The following is a 21,340-nucleotide window of genomic DNA, read 5'->3' as shown; positions in this document are numbered from 1 at the left end:
CTATGCACATAAATAAAAAACTTCAAGATTGTGGCCTCCTCATCATGCATTATTTTTATCTAAAAAAGGTGGGAAGGAAAAAGCAGGCTAACAAAGTTTTTTCTGCAAACATTTGGTAATAAATTTGGGGTGGAAAGAATAATGCTAAAAATGTAAATAAAAAACTTTGAAATTTAATATGCAACTGTTTCCAGAAAACACATGTGGCTTTGAAAATCCCTGCAATCTGGAGGCCCAAAGCATCTTTAATGATGATCCAATCACAGCTTCACACTACTAAACTATTAAAACCATTTTATTAGCTAAAGATACCTATACCTGAGGTAATTACCATTTGGTATGACCTGAAATTTTAAAACTTTAAGCTATATTTAGTGAGTCCTTAAAGTCCTTAATAATTAGGAATTAAAAACAAAAGTGAGCAATTGTGATAGAAAAGATGAGAGATAATTTGTAAGACTTGTGCTCAGGATATTAATTTTTCTTCTTCATTCATGAATTTGATACTGTCCCTAACAAATTAATAGAACCACTTTATACCACTGCCTTTGGATTCTGAGTCAGAGCAGGGGAGCTAGGAAGGTAAATTTCCATTTTATCCTTTTAACTGGAAAACAAGCCTCTACTGACATTTTTCAGTGAAACTTTACATTTGAAACATTTTTCTTTTGAATTTACAGCCATGTGATTACAAAACCCACAATGGCATAAAAAACTGTGCATTTCCCAAGAAATAATTTGTGATCCTTTTCAAGATCTTTTATCTGAAAAACAGCCATGGCTAAAAGCCCAAAAGAAATATCCCCTGGGATGGGAAGTGCATACACTGGGCAAGGGATATATGGACACTTTCTTTTTTATATCTCAAATGCCTCTAAATGGGAAAAAAGTTCCAAACCTCTCAGCTAAAGCAGTGCACAGAGCACTTCTGTGTGCTCTACAGCACAGCTTTTAGCTCAAAATCACAGGTGCCCATAAAGTCCAGACAGTGCATTTGTGTAGGATTATCTTGGTCTCTCTTTGCTAGCTTCCATCGTGGCTGCCACCTCCCAAATTGTATTACTCAGGTTCTCACCCTTTGTCATTGAAAGACTGAGGTTACCTCCAGAAGTTGCTGTGAGACAGCTGATGTCAGAAGTGTGCTCTGTGGCAACAATGCAAGACAAATCCATGTCAGCCAAGTGACTGCTCTCCATCTCCACCCCGGTCACACAGTATTGCTTCCACCACAGCTCTTCAAACAGGTCTTTAGGCAGAGAATTAAATGCAGTGAAGCTTTTCTAAAGGAGTATTTACAGGCCTACAGCTATGCTTCTACTGCAGCATATTCCTGAGTACATCCCACAAGACACTAAAGCTGCAAGATAAACACCAGTGGTTTTAAAACTAAATAAACACCGCAAATCATTGTGAAAGCTGATTAAGGAAAGTAAAAAACATGTGATGAGGGCTACTAATGATCACTATTAAAGAGCAGCAAAAGAAATAGTGTGTTCAGCAGCAAAGTTTTCTTTAACTGTCTGGTAACTTACGAAGTCAACATAAAATTAGACTTTTCAGATATTCCCAAGATTTCCAGGGCTTCAATTTTAAAGAAGAAAGCTTCTTTAGTGAAACCTTAATGAATTCCTGAGGAATAAGAGCATTGAGAATAAAAATAAAAGCTATCTACAGATTGCCTAAGAAAGCAAGAAATCTTCTGTTCCCTAAAGTTATCAGTGTAGCTACTGCTACCTTTCTAAACCAAAATGAACACACTCCAAAGGACCAGTTCTTGTCACCCTCTGAAGCTGAATAACCCAGCTAAGTCAACAGCAAGACCTCCATGAACACCACCAAGAACAGACTCTCATGTTCTCCCTGATACACATTTGTGAGTGGAGTAATGCTGTCAACACAAATCTAAATTCATGAATGAACCAAATGCAAACAAAGCACAACCTAAAGCAATCTCTCACACACACAACCTGTTCACCCATAGCCCTTTAACATCTATCCTGTACCAACAAGAAAGAACTGGCCTTTTTTATGCATAGCAGAGGAAACAAAAAGTACATATAATGCTCAGCCTTCAATTCCTACTGAGAGACAGATATGTGTAGGAGAGAAAATGTAAGGAAATGGTAGCAAAACCAATAATAGTATAATGGATTTGTTTGTTTTTTAATTTTTTCCCCTCCAGTTTTTCTGCAAGGAAAGAGTTTCTTATAAAAATGAACAAGAATGCAAGCCCTGAATTAGAGAAGCCATCAGCAAGGACACCAGTATTATGACTCAAAACCTGCAGGAAGAGGCTGTGAAACAATATCCTAAAATCCTAAGGGGGAGAAAAAAATACCTCAGCCAAAATAAAGCAGCTGCATAGAAGCAGATGATTAGTGCAGGCTACAGTGATAACTTGCAGCGCTCTGAGGGACCTACTCTCACTGGCAAATACCCACTGCACTCTGGCCTGTCAGGCCTTGGGCAATGTGCAACACACATAGAAAACCTGATAGTCAAAACAAAGCATGTGTCTTCCCACATTTTCTGTCAAAACCTGTCTCTAACTCCAACTTTTCTAATAATTTATAAGTTAAAACAGACACTCAATAGGTTTTCTTAGACATCATCCTTATAAGAGTGAAGCTTTACTGTCATTTTACTTGATTATCCATTTAGCTCTGATAATGAGGACACCCAATATAATTTAATTCTATGAAGAAACACAGTATTGCAATTAGCTTCAAATTGTGCAAAATAATTCAAGCAAGCCACCTTAAGTTTAGCACTTTTTATTCTTCATCTTGACTAATGAACTGGTTTTTTGGTTTTGGTTAATAAATCGAAACATTGACTGTAACTTAACACAAAAAATCCTGATGGAACTCAATTAATGAAGTTCTATTTTTAAATTTTACAGAAGTTTTTAAAAGTTCAAAGTTATTAAAAAAAATGTACAGACTGTACACCTTTTATAAACCTTTAAGCATTGTAAGAAACTGTTCACTGCTGTTAAAAAGAAAAACTGCAACATTCCCTTCTGTAGATTCTTTACAAAAAAACCCTAAGCTAGTAAGGTCCTATAAAGTACTCTGTGTATGAAAGAAAACAAGATTCTGAGACAGAAAAAACACCTGATATTAAAAGATTTAATTTACAACCAAAAGACAGCACAATGAAGAATCTCAGTGTGTTCAGTGAGCATACTAAAAAACCAGCAGCTAAGACATTTTGAAATGCTACATTGGAATGCATTTAAGTTGAGCTCAAATCACATGTTTGAGACTACTAATGGAATTTTTCATTATTGTTCTTCTGAATACGGCCCAACTCAATTTCAGTACATGCTTAAATTTAGGCACATAAATGCTCCTTTTGACTTCAAAGTATGGATTCATGAACTGCTTTCTGATTACAGAATTATGTCATTTTTGGAGAAGGTAAAAATGCTGTTCTCCAAAGGTACTAAATAGTAACAGTTATTCTCATTCACTAAAAAATATACCTAGAGAAATATCAACCTACACCACAGTGAATTAGCAGTATCATGGATGGGGATGAATTTTTCAGAAGAATTGATAATGACCTAATTCCTGGGAAACACTGCTGTGGTTGCTACTTTACCCACTTTCTCATTAATAGGGGACACATGAAAATTGATCAGATCCTTCCCTCATCTAAAAACTATCCAAAGACAGTGATGCACAGCTACTATGGAAAATGACCAGTCTGGACAGCTGAGTCAGAAGTCTGGTTTTTCTTAGTTTTGAGTGATGCTTGTGAAAACCAGAGAGTCTCCCCAGTGCTCCTACCTAGCTCACTGTCTCCCCTTTTCTCCACTCTAACTTCCCAAGTGCAAACTGACCCTCAGATTTCTGCTTGGCAGCAGAGACTTTACAGTTCAGCAGAACAACAGACAGACACAGAGACAGACCTAACCCACACCCAGAAGGGCAGGGAAGGTTCCCAGGTTTGCACTCCCCAGTGAAGCTCATTAAGCAAGTTACTTCTCAGTAACTACTTCTGGATTTCTTGAAGGTAGGATATACAAAAAGATAATCAAAATATTTTAACCATCCCATGTTTCAACCGGTGTCTAGCTAATACAAACTTTAGGAAAGAAAACATTACTAAAGTTCAATATATACAGATCATTTGAACCAGACAGGTAATTAAAATTTAAAGACAAAATATAAGAAATTAAAGATGCAAATTATCACGTAGTTACCTCATTTTAATAGTGATTATATTATACTAGAGAACCCAAGATAAATATTACTGAGATATGCAGAGCCATATACATAGAAAAACACAAACTAGTGCTACAAAACCAGAAAATAGAGTTTTTAAAAAGCATTTACTAAATACTATTATCTTATTTTGGTTGGACAATGATATAGCCAGAGTTAAACAAAATTGTGGGGAAGAAGGTAATAGCCATTTACAGTTCAGGAAAAAATAAACTGCTAAGCAGACTGTCTCATACCTGTTGTACTATCGTTGTTAGTTCCAGACAGAGCTGTATGACATTATTTCTTGTTACTGAGTAATCTGTGACAGCAGCAAAAGGTGATCTAAAAATAAAAGAAAAAAAAATGTTGAATAGCACTAGCAAATATCCACTTGCAGTTTTAAGTTCCTTTTTCAGAAATTCCATTTATAAAAGCATTATTACTAACAGTTTACTTCTGGACTACCTTTACTCCCCCAGAAGAAGCCCAGCTGGCCTTCTGCATTGGTTTGGGAATACCCTTATAAAGACAGCCGGAGGCACTTCTTCCTCCTGTGATATGAATGGTGTCTAGATGTGAATGAGATCAGAGAACTTTTGGCTGATTTACTGGGATCCTTGGGATTTGATCTAATATCTGGGAGAAGTAGTAGAGGGACTTGGAATAGGTAGAGAGAATCTTTATCTAGAGGGGGCATGTAAAGCCAGAGATGCATCAATGAGTGCTGAGAAGGGGCTGCAAAGCCTAAACTGGAAGCATAACCCAACATGGCCACACACTATGGCACAGTCAGAACTGCTTAGTGAAATGAACAGTGTAATTCAACATTCACAGACCTTACCTACATGTGTCCTAGCCTTTAAAAACTTCATATTAGGATGTTTAAAATGCTTGCCTACCTGGAAGCTTGCTTGTTTTCTAGAGGCACTGCTAAAATGCATTTGGTTAGTGAAGCTGGCAGTCATCTGATTTGTGTTCTACAAGCCTCTCAAACTGTAAGCTCATATATGTGACCCATATTCTTTATTCAGAAGTAGCCAAACACTAGGCAGGACTGTTATTTTCTCTAAGAGGAGTCAGGAGTTTGACTTTATTAGGACTTTACAGGTATTATTAGCATCACAAAGATAGCATTTGTCCCTAATATACCTGCTTCAAACATTTAAAACACACAAAAAAACAGGTGGTAGTGAGGTTGTCTTTATATCAGGAAGGGTGACTAATCCCTTCCACAACTGGCTTCTTTGATCACTTCACATACAGTTGAATATACCTTGAAGAGTTTTACAGCACTGCTTGGTATTACACTTTCCTTATTTAAGCCTGAAGACATTTCCAGTACAAAGAACTTTGCTATGAGCAAGTCCAAATGATAGCTACAAATACTCTGTTTCTACTGGTACTAACAGGTTTCTAAATTACAGTAATTCTAAACACAGAATTACTGAAATTTTAGTGCAGGCAGATTTGGAATTGTCCATTAATAACCCCATGTGAACTCCCCTATATCTGATGGTTTCATTTCATGCTCTCTTTCTTCTCTAGGGCTCTCAATCCCGCCCTGATGGTTCATAAGACAGAATTAGCTCTGAGGTGCTTAATTAAGTCTACCAGCTTATTTTATATAGTACATCACACAATGACATACACTCTCTGCCTTCATTTTCTAGAGAGGAAAACAGCATATTCTTTAAAAATGAAAGTACAGACACTGGAAGCTAAGGTAAGTTCCAAAAGTCATTGGACATAGACAGAAACTCACAATTCAGAGTCCAAGGTTTCTGCAGTGTATGACAACCATACTGTAGGTACACACTAGAGCAGGCCAACCCACAGGAACACCCAGAGATTACTTCTGAAGTTTAGGAGATATATGAGCATATTAAAGGATGAAAGGTAACTGAACTGCTTGGTTATGAACCATAACTTAGTTCAAGAAGTATTTGGACAATGCTTTCAGGTGTCATTATTGCGGTGTACTGTGCAGGGTCAGGAGTTGGACTCAATGATCATGATGGGTCCATTCTAACTCAGGGTATTCTCTGATTCTGTGATAATTGTGTTTGAAGACGTACATTAGTCAAGAAGTACAAAACCACTGATTTTTCCTTCCATAATTGTAACTATTGAGATTCTGAAATCTACCTGAAACCTTGATTTAAAAAGGTCATATTCATTTAGGAACTTACTTTTATTGATGATGAATGGAATCAAACCAGCAAATGGTATTATTTTACTTTAAGTATGAGTGTTAATACAATTTGATCCTGAAATTACACAACTAGAATCTATTTGACATTTCACAGCCTCCAGCATTTCCCTAAACAAAATCACACAGTAGGCTTTGGCTTCTAGTACCACATCATCTTCCCTTACACTTTTGTAATTTAGTTTGGTTTCACGGTTCATGAGTAAAATAATGGTATTTTATGCCATCATTACTTTTAGTGAAGATCATTAGAAATGCCCCAAATAAACTTTGTTGACTTTAAAGAAAAGGCAAAGAGACTGAGACATTACTCATTTTAGTTATCACAGCGAAGACTTACTGGCAACAGCATGTCAAGCAGGGCAGCAAGGGTGTCAGCAGGAGGAAGAAGACTACTACAAATCAACAACTAAGATGTAAGATTTTGAGAAGTGCTTCACAACTTAAAAAGATAAGGAGGCGGGTTCATGTTTTAAATAAATTCTGCTCCTGCAGAAAACCAAAGGGGTCCTCCAACTGCCTCCTCTGCAGGTCTTTTAAACCAACTCCCTTGCATCAATTTCTACAGATGCCTCTCTGGGGTATTGCTGCAAACTGGACCACTAAACTTGCAATTCCCTTTCCTTCCCATCACCCGTTCAGACCACATCCCTGGAGGCAATCTACATTACTCAGCCACTTCTACATAAGCAGCTGGATAAATGGTAAGGGCCTTTCTACACATTTGCCTCCAAAGGAAATGTATTTTGGGATTCCATCTCAAGCCTCAACTTCAGTAGGCAAAGTCCAGCAAGATTCAGTGTAACAACATGCCAGCAGTTTCAATCAAAATAGCAACAGAAACTTCACTGTAGGATCCCCAGCTGGATTTCACAGGAGACATAGTGTAAAATACCAATCTGACAAAAAAATCTCTTCATTGGTAATATACCCATTTTTATCATTTTAATACAGCACAATATTATTGACTGTGAATAGATGAATCAACTTGTATAAATGCAAATAAAGCCTACATATACTATAACTTCAGGTGGCTGCTAAAACCCTTTCTTCCCTAAGACATGCACCAAGTATAAGAAATTCCCTGTTTAATTAGACGACTACTCTCTACTTAGAAAAAAAAAAAAAAAAAAATCCTAGGCTTCGCAGAGCCATTTCTATCACCTTGTAATTTCTGTGCTTTTCTTTCAAAGCCACATTTTTCACAGACCCTAGGACCTTAAGGTCTGACGTACCTCATACAACTCCAGTGAAGAAAATTCCCTGAGAAAAACTTGCAATTTTCAACACCTGTACTGTCCAATTCTGTGCTATTAAAGTTAAACAGGAACTAAAGAACTGCCTTGGTCTGGGGCCACATGTTGTCCCACTTCCTGCTGTAACATTGATCTGTGTCTCATTGTCTCACTTCTCACAGTCATTTCCAATATATTTCCAATACACATTTCTCTCTTTTTGGAAGATTTTTTACTGTTTCTCACGTAATTAATTTGCTTGTCCTTCAAAATTGTGATTTTCTTTGCAACACCCACCCCATTGTAGCTCCACAGCATGCTTACCACATGCCCTTTCACTCATTTCCTCTTCCAAACCTCTGCTGGTTTCCCATTTTCATTATTCGTCTAACCCTTCTACACCTGATATCTTGAGGAAAACAAATTTACACAATCACATGAATGCTTTTGCAAACACATGCAGGGTATTTTTGCCTTTAGTCTCACATTTTCTCCATCCTTCTCCTTTCCAACACTTGAAGCCATTAGTCATTTTCAAACCACTTTCACAAATGAGTGGGTAATAGGTTTCAAGGATAATTAAGTTCATTGACATTTTGTGATCATGAATAAAGCTGGAAAAGTGGGAACCACGATATTTTTCCACTGTGCAAACCCACATTTTGAACCTTTACCTTATGAGACACCAGGGCAAGATGAAGAGCTTTGAAACACCTCATCCACAGAGAAAAAAAACATTGGTGCTTACTTTTTTTTTTTTTTTTTTTTTTTTTTAAAACACTAAAGTCAACCAACTTCAACGCCCTGATCTATAGGATGTAAGATGTACATCTCTAGGATGTAAGGTTTTCCTAAGACAAGGCATGAAAAGGCTACTGGTTCTTTTCACACTTTCTTAAACCAGTGTTTGACATAAATAATCTAACATCTCTGAAATGTGACTTTGTTTATACATATGTAATGTAGGCTGCAACATGTGTGTACACTTTTATGAATTGAGACCTAATTAGCATTTTTAGCAGTATCAGCATCTTTCAGAATGAAAAAATAAGTTATATTATCAAAAATTCATTAATGAAATGATCCTGAAGGACTGGTAGAAAAAACAGCCACCTTAACATAGCATAGCTAATTCCATCACAGAATTAAGAAATAATACAATTCAACAGCTATCAATAGTCACAACTACTGATTCCACATGAAGAAAAATCTTTCACAAACAATTAAAAATTTGTGAAGGAGATGCATACCCTCAGTATTTCTACATTATCAACATTTTTGTCCTCATACACTTTAGCCTCCTCATCTGTCTTCTTCATATAACATTAGGGGGAAATAATACATAGAAAAAACACTTTCACTTTAAAAATTTGCAATTTGGACAAATACAGACTGCTGCTAGTAAAAGTATAACCCAAACCAAAAATTAATCCTATTTCACCATTAGTTGCACAACTGAGATATTTTATAAGAATAAACACTGTGAGCAGTTTAAAACCAGTATTGTACTTATTTTAGCATCCTAACAAGGGAAAACATCCTTGGAGTCTTTTGATTAAACATAATAGTCCAAAATCTTTCAAAGAGAGAGGTAACAAAAGTAGTAATATAACACAGTCTTCAAAGGCAACATATTAAGGTCAAATAAGAATCTGAATGCACAGTACCGTTGTATATAAACTGCCCAAGCCATCTAAGATTCATAGTTCAAGGCTTTCATGAAACAAACATTTCATTTGTATTTCTAATGGAATTGCTTTATGTAGAATCTGGGAAGAATGCAGTAAAATTCACACTGGACAAAGGAATTCTTTAAATGAGTGCTCTATTAAACATCTACAGCTGTTCCAGGAGCACAATACAGTTAAGTACCATAGCATTCTGAGGCAGCACTTACTGACAGGTTTGGTATACCACTCAAACAAGCAAAAAAAGGGAAATGCATAAAGGAAACAAGATTCAAAGGTTTAAGGCTGAAACCCAGTTGACAGATAGTGCAATATTGGTGTGGTGAGTAAAGAATTGCTTCAGTCTTTTATTTCTTTTTCTTGGGTTTCATTTGTTTACTCCCACCACCTTGTGTATAAAGCAGATTTACCCTGAAAGGACAAGTAATAACCAAGCACGGCTAACAGGACTGTATGAAGTCTCTAATAAAGGAGACTCTAAATCAGTAACACTTTCTTTGTAAGTAAGAAGTTAGGGGCTTACAAACAACACGCCCCTAAAACTACAAAACAGTCACACCATAAACATCACCAGGGCTCATTCACCAAAAAACAATGAGGCAAAGAAACCCAGCTGAATACATTCTACCTACAATGGAAGGAAATGTATGCATTGAGTATGTCACCATGGTGAAAAGAAGGACATCCATTTTGGTGTGGGGAGCGTTCTCTTACTACAATGCTATACACAATGCAGACTGAAAGGGTGTGCTTAACCTGAACACCCAGAATTGTTCAGTCATAAACCAAGAGTATTTACATCATTGCTGCATTTCTCTGATGCATCGATGCATCACCAAAAAAAGCCCATGGTATAAGGCTTGGAGATCACGTTCTGCTGTCAGCCACTGAAGCACTCAAATGTCCTTAACTTCAGGAATAGATTTTACTCTTATTTAATAGGATTTCTGTATGGATACAACTGCTTCGCAGAATTGTAGCAATTCACGCCCATACCAAAATAATTTGCCCACCTGAGGTTTAGAAGTTATAGGATTACACCCCACTATTCTGAATGAATGACCCTAAAAGCAGACCTAGACTTGCCAAAAAGGCCTTTTACTGTGAAAGTTTATGAGTTTTTTATTTCTATCAGCAATTTTACCATATATTTTATATAACCAACAATTTCTATCTACAGTTAGGTTTTTTGTTCACCTTCTTTTTCCATTTTGTTCATATACCATGTGTCCAGACAGCAGTGGTAAGTTAATCGGACTGATGCACATTTGTCAGCCTGCTAGCTTTTCTCTGGCCACAGCACTGAAAGTATTGAATATAAAAATCTATCTCCACAAAATCTCTTTGTTTCTCCTACTTAGACTGCAGTGTAATCTGCAGCAGCAGTTCAAGTTTTTTATTTCCAAAAAGGGGATAGTGCTAGTATTAAAAACAAGAGCTACAGAAGAGTTGCTGTGAAAGACATATTGAATCTCTGCCCACACAGATGGCTGAGTCAAACAGTACACTAAAAAAATCCAGTGGTGCTTGACAAATCCTAATTCACGACCATTAAAATCTGTGACAACAGCAGACGCAAAGTGCTGTAGTAGTTATCTCATGGGAAGTTGACTATATTTTCTTAAATTCTTAAAAGAAAAAAATCTACCATATTATCTTAGTGTCTCTTTAATGAGGATTCAGGTAGTCCTAAAAACAACCAATCCTTCCTCACTCCTATTCTCTAAGTCTTAAAGCTTATACTTTATACAGATCTAGTCCTATTGTTAAGATCCAAGATGTTCTATTCATGCTGCATAAGATATATGGTATAAGGAGTCCTTGCTCCAGATAACATGGGCCAAACACTAGACTAGACAGGAAGAAGCCCAGAAGCACAACCAAGGATTCTATTCTTGCTTCATGCAATCAGCAGGAAATACAGATTTCCAGGGATTTTGGTTGGCAAAGACAACTGAATGTGGTGAAGGTGAATAAAGAGAACATATCAAGCCAGGAACAACGTGGAAGATTACATCACCAGAAGTTCGTGCTGGCAGAGCAAGGAGAGAAATGGGAAGAGACAGTTCACGAAGCTGCCATCAATGTCACCTTGGTTCAGGTTTTCTAGGGATGCCTCCTCTTCCACAAAGAACAATACAGTTCTTCGCAGTCAAGACTACAGTAATGAGCTGTACCTGTTAAATCCAGCTGTCCCATGAAAGAAAAACATATGATGTACAGTGGGACTTGAAGAGGAATAATGAGGTGCTTGAAGGATTTGTAAAATCCTTTTGCTCCCAAGGCTGTCTTCACTTTGCAGCAGCTTCTGACTCATTAGGAAACAAACTCAACATTCAGAGTTGTGCCAGCTTCTGAAGAAGATACAACCTTCTGTCTGCCTGTCAGGTGGTCTGCTAATATCTGGGAGAAAATCTATTGGATGAATCTGAGCACTCAGGAATTTGGGACTCATTGTGATTTCAGTACTGCAACTGATAGGTATCAGCAAATCCATAGAAAAGAAATGAGCTGAGAACAAGACCTGGCTGTGTCCTAACCAGACAGAAAGCTACTTATAAGCATTGGTAAATGCTCTAAACTTGGGGCTCAAAAGAATTTTCTGGGATCCCTATGATATCATTGCTTTCCAGTTTATGTTTGCCTCTAGATATCAACTGGGAAGTTTTCACTGGTGTCATTGAAGATGCAAGTGGTAAAATCCTAACAGAATTTTGTAAAAGATGGAAAAAAGTAACTTCGACTCTCAAAATCCTTGAGGTGTTCATGTTGCTTTTAGATCATGAAAGCCATGGATGAGTAATGTAAACATAATTCAGAAATTGCAGAGGCAGTGAATACCAACACATTCACATACAAAGCAACATTTAACAGTATTTTTCAGGTGGATTGTACATGTGTGGTCTAAGAATGAAACCTTAACCAGGATTAACAGAAATAAATATGCCTAATTTCAATTCCAATTAAATGTGCAGATACTACTGACATACTAGTGCACAGAAAAAAAATACTTTAATGAGGTTAAAAATAGCTTTATGCCAAAAAATTGCAACACATTCATAGTGCAAATCTACAGTAGTGAATTTTAAAAAGTAATCCTAACTTAATTACACATTTTTAAATATTCCTCACCAGGATGGATTGAATCAGCCCTATAGAGGGCAGAAGAATTTCCAGGAATTTGACACATCAGAGAAAAATGAAGATAAAGAAAGGTGACATATATTACTATTCCAAAGAATACAACTTTCATGAATTACAGGAATAAAGACTGAACAGAACTCCAGCAATTTATCTGGAAGTCTAGAAGACCTGATTGACTGTAATTCCTTGGAAGTATCACAGGAGACATTTCAATGCCAAGTTGCTTTGATCAGGTAAGTAGTTTCTTGCTATAGCTTGAAGTGTGGGTTTCCATTTGTCTAAATTACATGAAGAGTCAAGTAGAAATGCATCACCCTTTCACAAAAGACTCATGGTTTTTCAAGGCACCAATCTTGTCAGGAAATTCCCTCGAAAGAGGTTTAAGATTAGGGAGAAAGTATCAAACAAAAAGTTTTAAAGCTACAAAGTCTCCTGAAAGAGGATACATTTTGTGAGCTGAGAAAGTAACAAGAAGTTAAAATTAGACCCAAATGTATCAGAGTGATGACAGTTTCCTTACAGCATGTTATAGGAGAGTTATTTCATGCTCCTCAAAAACCTCAGACAACTTCTTTTGAAAAAAGAATTCTCTTTTAAGTTTTCCAGCTCATAAATGAAACTAAACCAAAACACTTTTAAAGCCTGGCAATAAAAGCTACTCTAATTTTACTCTGAGTTTTGAGTAAAACTCAATTTCTGACATACATCTGGAAGTAGGACTGCTCCAGGCAAAGACCTGGAACAAAGAGTGTCCTTGCATTGGCCCTGCACAATAGCACTGCAAGACTACAGTGAAAGTAACTCAGCAAATCACAACTCTCACACTCCTTTAGATAATTGCGCCAGGCCTCACAAAATCCTTAAAGATCTTAAGTGTCCCATGGAACCATCATAAACAGAGCACTCACTACAGCAACAAGTGAAGCACACCCTGTATGGAGTTGTCACCATTCCCTGTGTACAAAACCCACATCACTGCATGTCTATGCAAGATGGAGCTGCTGCTAGCTGCTTTTCCCAGACACGACCTCAAAAGCCACTGCACAGGGGCAGCCTAGCAGGGCAGTGGTGTGGACAAGCCTAACAGCCACTTCATTCATCCTAATGGTTTGCTCTCCCCTCTCACAACCCAAGATGGAACTGGTACTAGAAAACAACCAAAAAGCTAAGATTTGGGGTCTAGATTTGATAGTAACAGGTGTGCAGAATAAAATGAAATCCATGCTCCTAACTTTTACTAATCAATTTTTTAAATCTTTCTATCTCCCCCTAGTGGCCCCAATACTTTCTTAGAAGGTATACAGGAATAAGAATCATATTGATCTCCAGATGTTCTCACTTCCTGAGAAAAATGTATTTATTGGCCTACCTTCATCCTCATTTGAGGACTTCACAAATAAGGAAGAACAAACTTTACCAAAATACCCAGACGCTCATAAATCAGAAAATTCTTAAAATGTTTTAGAAAACATTTCTTAGAACCAGGTGTTTGGATCTTCAAAAGAAGTTTCCTGGAAATCTGAAGCTTTCTTCGGACACTCAAGACAGCATTGCTGAAAGCATGATACCACCATAATTTCCCTCATTTTTGACTTCTTGGAATTCCTGGGGGGGTCTGATCAGCTGAATTTCATTTCAGCTAAATGCAAAAGTACAAGCAGTGCAGAGTACTACAGTGACACACCAGTCCTCAGACACAGATGTTTTCTAGCATTCATAACTACCTTCTTCCTGAATTTCCATTATTAAATTTATATTAAGTTGCAACAAACCCACTGTCCTTCAATGTGTTAAACGTGTGTGTATATATACATGAAATTTACTTTTGAATAACAGATTATTAAAAAAAGAACTCAAAAACCCATCAAACAAACAACCAAAACCCAAAACTAACTTTGACTCACTAACCAACAGTCTTTACTCATGACCACAGTTTCAATGAGAAACCAAGCAAGACTATTTCTCAATAGAAATCAATGGCAAAAGTTGACTTTATTATGCAAAAGAACATGTTTTTCTACTGTTCTTTCTGTTTTAAAGCCCAGTATATGTTGCTTTCTGCCAATAAAGATTTTGCAGGGAGAAAAAGTGAAGCCTATAGATATTCCAAGCAGGTTAACACAGGCTAGAGACAAAACTAAAAATATACTCCCGAATTTTCAAGTCTCAATACTAAACTCTTTCCATGAGATTGCACTAATTCTCTGCAAACTGACATTAAATATCTAAAGAAAAATTTAGGAGGCAACTTTAAGTACTCTGTGTTTCAAACTTGGTGAAAGGCTAGAGAGGGAGTAGAAAAGAAGAAGCAATGGTAGCTGCAATCCTATGAACAAAACAAAGAGCTTGCAGTCCAGCTTAAGAAGTGGAAAAGATTCAGGCCTGACCTAAACCATTCATATGGAAGTCATTTATGGGAGAGAAGTTGGTTTACTTCACATAAATGAAACACAAAACAGCAGCCGTAAAACTAAATAATTCTATGGGATTTGAAAAGTTACACAAAGATAATACTCTGAACAAAACTTCAGCTGTTGGAAACAAAACAAGATACACCTTTAAATCAAGATAAGCATTTTATTTTCTCTGATGAAAATCCACTGCATTGTAGTATATAAAGACTTATACATAAACTAATTTTAACCACTTTAGAAATTTCAATTATCATCTTAAATACCTGCATATTATTCTTGTTATAATTAGAAAAAGTCAAGACAAGTGTAGCAAAAGCACTTCAGTCCTGGTCCCACATACGACCTAGGTAACAGAGGTAAAAGTGTAGAGCACTGCCTCTAGAAAATCAGAAGTATTTCACTGCTATTTAAAAAAACCTAAAACACAATATGCATGTTTGTACACACACATAATCTGGAATTATATGTCGACATCCATAAAATGAAAAGTGTGATCAGTTTTGTGAACTTGATAGTATCAAAGCAATGAATCTGATTTATGCAGGGTTAATTGCTGCTTTATATTAGTAAAAATTACATATATAACCTAATGATGTCCTTCTGTTGCTTATATATGTTGTGTATATATGTGTATGGTCACAGTGCATATGAACGCACTGAACTGAATAGCTAATCTGAATTGCACGCTGACCTAAAAAAACCAAAGAATTGGTACAAACATCCCCTCAGAACACATGAATGGATTCTGCCTCCATTCCGTTTCTATGTTACATTTTGTAAAGATGTTGGAGCTTGTTCATGTTTGTGATCTGGTTACCTGTGAGACATTTGGGAGATTTTACCTGTCCAACCAAGCCAGAAGACTTTTTGCTGCTCCAATCAGATCCACTACTGATGTCAGAAAATCATTCGGTAATTTGCGACTGGTCCTTCCATCATAGTGACCACTCCTCCTCCTCCCAGTAATGAAGTTCTGCAGATTTTTGGCAGATGCATTCAGTTTGTGAGAAAGGGTTTTTAGATTTTCTGTCTCCAAACCGTAGTTCTGCATTGAAAAAAAAAAAAGAAAAGAAAAGAAAGTTAGCTTTACAGATGAACAGAAGAACCAAGAACAGCAAGACTGATCTTCTACTTCAAAACTTAACCATTCCTAGTAATTAAGGCAGAAATACACCCACTCAGTAGTTTTTAAATGTATAGAATGTTCTGTTTCTGAAGTGCATAAAAAGAGAACAAAAGAAGAGCAAAACTATGAGTGATCCTTCAGCTTGTTCTAAGTGTACTGAGAAAAACATCTCAAAGAAAAAACCTAGTCTGGAAAACTGTTTTTTAAAGCAGTGCATCACTGTCAGTAGATCACCAGAATCACAGAATGGTGTGGGTTGGAAGGGACCTTCAAGACCATCTCGTTCTAACATTCCTGCCCCTATAACAGACACTTTTCACTACAGCAGGTTGCCCAGAGCCCCATCCAATCAGGCCTTGATCAGAGGGGTACCCCATGTTCATACTCACAATAACTCCTCAGACACACCTGGCACCAGGCCTTGCAACTAGCAGAAGTATGCAGCATGGACATGGTGTGGCACTAAATTGGTTTTGCTGGCTTCAGAGATCTAAGTAAGTTAATTAGCACACTTCTGTTCTTTTTTAGCAGTAAAGGACCACCACAATCACATACCAGAGAACACAGTGCTGCCCGGCTCAACCTCTGTTTCACTCATTTAAAGTCAAGTTTTAAACTTTGTTTCCATTTAAGAGTCACTCACTTAAATTACATTCCTTAGCTGTGCAGAAGAGACATAACTAATTATGCAGACATATTAACCAATAATATTAACAAACAATATTAACAAACAGTAGCTGGAAATTCTTCAAAGTACAAGTGTTAACAAAACAGTACTCAAGAATGCCCTGATTCAGTGTTCAAATACAATATAATAAAGTACCACCAGTGATTTGTCATTTCTATAAAAGATTTGTTTTCCTCACATACACGAAGAGTGATAGAGTTCTTACAAAAAGGACTTATTTGCCTTGGCAAAGGAATAAGCAGTTGCACAGAATTGAGTTTAGTACTCCTCTAAGAGAATTATGAAATTTTGCAGGTTCTCACTTTAGCCACATCACAGGGTGATAGCATGGGGGGCTGACAATTTACTCAGTTGACAATGGAATGGGCTACTCATTACAGAATATGGACCATTTCCTACCACAAATGATGAAGCAGAATGCACAAAGCCCTCAGATGCACACAGAAAAATCTACTTCCTAATGACACTCCATGATCTCCCCAGCTCTCCTCCCATGCCCCTGGTTTGCTTCCCATGCTGATCTGTCCACAAGGAGAGAAGGGAGAAGAGATACACTCATCAATGCTTATTTAAGACTGCTGAAGCTTATTCACCTTTGTCTTTTTGTACTGGAACTGGGGGGGAGGGGCAGGGTGTGAGGTGGTGATTATTTACAGCAATTGTCTTGCTCCCAATCCAAACCATCTACTAAATGAATTTAGTTTTACTATACAGGGACTGCAGGAACACTATACTGAAGCCATTCCCAGTGAGCCCCCAGCCCTCCCACACCATCCACTCCCATGCCAAGGGGGCTCATGATGGAAAGGTGAGACTACAGCACACAGCTCATCTGCCATCTCCCAGCCAGTTCTGTGTGCTTGTAAACTGAGCACACTTTGTGAGGGAGCTGCTCAACTAACAACCATCCTTCTGCAGCAGAAAATGCACTTTGGAACTCAGCTAAAGGGGCCACTGACCATATACTAAGATTGCACTTCATAAACCATTACTGGAACTTTTGTGAACATCCCTGTCTTGGGCAAGGAAGGCTCTGAAGGCATGTTTCTCAACTACACAGATGCTGTCCCCTGCCACTACAACCAATCCCAATTAGACAAGTTGTATGTTTGGGCAGTGACTTTTCCACCATGTAAATATTTAAGAGCAATTATACAACAGATATCATTAGATTAGAAATAAAAAATTACAAGATGAAAACAATTAATTTGGATTGAAAAGAAAAATGTACTTTATTATGCAGCTAAATGGCTCATAACTAATAACTTATTAAATCAGTCCAAAATAAGAAGATAAACATCAGATAAAAACACATCTGTTTTTTCCTGCAGCTTTCTGTGGTTGGTCTGGCTGAGGAAGCACAATTAAGGAGTGGGGGGAAGTAAGCTGGAAAAAGATAACAGGTTTGTTCTTACTTCATTCTGCTTCTTGAGCACCTAGCTCATTTTCACAAAATTAATGGGGGAAGAAATAAATGAAAAATATTCTGGATGAATGATAAATCACCAAAAATGTCTGAAAGACCAGCCACAAGTGAGCCCCAACAACATGGCACTCACACCCCCACACAAGGGGGGTACAACCACAGGCTGCAGCCCAGCCACAGGCCTTCTCACAGGGTACCTTCTTTCTGACACACTGAAACACTGAATTTCTTAACTCAGCAAGCTGTTCCTAAGGAGCTGAGTCAGATAATCCAAATATAAAAGTAAGGTGGGTGAGAAGAGGGTGTGTGGGGAAGGTGCCATACAAGCCCAGGCACCTTCTTGTCACCCCAGCCGTGCCCCACACAGGGCCCAGAGCCAGGCGAGACCATGCTGAGGCTGAGGTGAGATCCCAAAGGTCCTCAACAACCCCAGATTATTTCAGCTCCCCCTCTTTTGCCATCTCCTCTTTGTCACCTTGTCTGTCCCTGCCCTGCTCGGACAGGCAGGTGCTGGTTCCCAGCCTGTGCAGGCCGCCATGCCCACCCCAGCGGGAGCCCGGGCAGGCAGCGCACAGACCTGCAGCACCACCACAAAGGAAAGCACCAGAAGAAAAGAAAACATGCAATATTGAACACTGCAGAGCAAGCAAAACAACATTCAGTTTTTTTTTGTACAACAGGAAAATAGGCTGCATTTATGTATATACTTCTTTAGAAAATCAGCTACAAAACCTTAGCGGCTTCCTCTTAATATCTAAGTGATGGCCACCTATGGCCACATTCTTTTTCAGAGGCTGTTTTTCACCATCAGAAATGAGGAAAGGAAGAGGCAACATTAACAGATTCAAAGCCTATTTTAACACAAAGTCATCAAATGCATGTGTACATGTGTGTCTGTATGTGTGTGTGTGAACATAAAACACTGTGCCTAGGCCACATATTAATTCAGTCTTACATGAGGATGGCACTGACTTTGGTAAAGCCTCCATCTGTAATATCATACAGATAAAGCAAGAGATGGAAAATAGAGAGATAAATTTCAGGGCAGCTGTGTTTATTGAAGCCTTTAAGTGGAAGGATCCTAAAGCAGCAGCCAAGCTAACAAAATCCTCACTTTGTTTATCACTAATATTTTTGGCCCACGTTAAAAGCTACCAGAGCTGTGTGTTCTAATCCTAGGAAAAAGCTTGCTTAAACAAAAAGTGCCAAGTTGAATCATACTTTATATTCAATAATACACTATTAACAACACGGTTCTGTTAGCAATGCACTGCGTTTATTTTCAAGCACTGTAAGAAGATAATTGCAGGCAAAGGAGACAGTTCTTTGTTTTCCCCTAGTCTGCATTTAGCCAGCACTAACACGAGTTGTGCTTTCATTAGCCAAAATACATTCACAGTCACTGAAAGAGCCACAAAGAAATCTCTGCATGCCTGTAGAGATTACGAGAAGTGACACAAGTCTAGGCATTCACTCCCTCAACGAGAGGCCAGAGAGTGTCTTCAGAGATAGCCTGCCCCAACAGAAACAGCTCTAATGGAGTCTCTTCTGGCAATTATAAAACAAGAACTTGCTGAAGCTGAACTACACAGAGTAATAGCTTGTCAGCAGGTGTTTGAACTAAAGGTGGTGGGAGCTATTAATAGACATCTTACCTGCTAATTACTTTTCTGTGCCTTAACATGACAGTGTGAGTGAGGAATTGTAGCTCTTTTCTTCACATGCTGACAAGCAGCAGCTCTAATCATCACAGAGGAGTTTTGCTGGGTATTTTTGTGAGAAGAGCCAGCCTGGTCCCATCCTTGCACCAGCAAGCCCATCCTTGCACCAGCATCCCAAGAGTAGGAAGAGAGTTCACAAACCAAATGTGAAAATAAAGCAAAAATTTCTTTAACTAGCTTGATCAATGTTCCGTAGTTGTGTTCCCTGCTTCCCTCAATCAAAAAAATAAAAAAGTTAAAATTTAGACCTCATCTCTTTCCTGTGTTAAATTTTCTTGATTCTTGATGGCAGGAAGTGCATCTGACACTTTTAGCACAGCTGAAAAGTAAAGTGTTCCAAACTCGAACAGTGCTAACTAATCTCTGCTGGCTTAGACAGACTGTCTAGAAGATGCCAAGACTTTAGTTTAGGGTGCTTTTATACTGCCCATTACAAGTGCAAGGCCATCTCAGCTACCTAAATAAGCCAAGCTCAGGTCTAAACACGGTACAATGTGCAACACAGACATAACCATAGTCTCATTAACAAATCCAGAAATCCCTTAGAACAGCTGTCTCCAACACAGCTTTTATGCAACCATGAATACCTCTATGTCTCCAAGCCCAAATGCTGTACCAAGTTCAGTAACACTGTTTGACTCTTACAAACACTCCAAGACAGGGAAATGAACATATGGCCTCTCTGTCTACCTCTCTAAATCACTGTGTCTTTTCTTCAGCCCAGAAAGCTGAAAACCTTGTGAAACAAAAGGCATGAAAAAATACTGCTGAAAACCATGTGGAGAAAAAGGCATGCAGAGACCAGTGTTCAGTTCTGCTGAAGAGACCCAAGATGGGAACTGAAGATGCTACTGTAATACTGGTGCTTGTGGGCAAGAAGAAAATAAAAGCAGTATCTTCAGCAGTCAGGGGAGCAGACAGCAGTGCTTACATTGATTAATTTCTGCTGCTTCTCTGCAGAAGGCAACCATGACTGTAGAAACTGACGAAGGTGAAGGTTTATTTTAATTTGGTAAATATTTTTTGTAACACATACAAACAATATAATTTAAAGAAGAAAGAAAATGGCAACCTTTTGAAAATATGAATTTTATAGTCTAGATAGCTGTACTGAGCCATCAATTATTTGTAAAGAAGTGCAACTACTCACTTACATCTGATATATCTCAGTTACATCTGATATATATAAGGATAACTATCACAAGAATAAAAAGGTAAGTTTTCTCTCCAGTGCAATCAAAAGTCATTTTTCACTAATTCACAGGAGTTTTAGGCAAGAATAGCATATGGCTGCCAAGAAATGGACTTAAGATCAGCTCAGGTGAGTTTAATTCTTCTCCTCACTATCTTTCAGTGCTGTCATTTTCCACACTTAATTCTTGAGTATCCTTTCTGTTTGTATTATTTATTTGCTTTTAAACAAACCATCTGGAAACAGTAAAGTTCATAGGGTCCTCATTTCTTGAAAAGCCTGA

General features: G+C 37.8%; 1 protein-coding gene across 5 annotated transcripts in view; it reads right to left on the bottom strand.

Annotated features, from left to right (window-relative positions):
- CNKSR2 (connector enhancer of kinase suppressor of Ras 2) overlaps window positions 1-21,340 on the bottom strand; it is a 207,202-nt gene that overhangs the window by 143,687 nt on the left and 42,175 nt on the right. For all 5 annotated transcript variants that reach the window (XM_059839878.1, XM_059839879.1, XM_059839880.1 and 2 more), the window contains exons 3-4: window positions 15,747-15,949; window positions 4,469-4,556 (exon numbers count right to left, since the gene is read on the bottom strand). In XM_059839878.1, coding sequence (XP_059695861.1) covers window positions 4,469-4,556; window positions 15,747-15,949 — 291 coding nt within the window. The remainder of the gene's footprint in view (window positions 1-4,468; window positions 4,557-15,746; window positions 15,950-21,340) is intronic.

This window comes from Haemorhous mexicanus, chromosome 2 (genome assembly GCF_027477595.1).
Source record: "Haemorhous mexicanus isolate bHaeMex1 chromosome 2, bHaeMex1.pri, whole genome shotgun sequence".
NCBI lineage: Eukaryota > Metazoa > Chordata > Aves > Passeriformes > Fringillidae > Haemorhous > Haemorhous mexicanus.
This window is presented reverse-complemented; position numbering and strand designations above follow the sequence as displayed.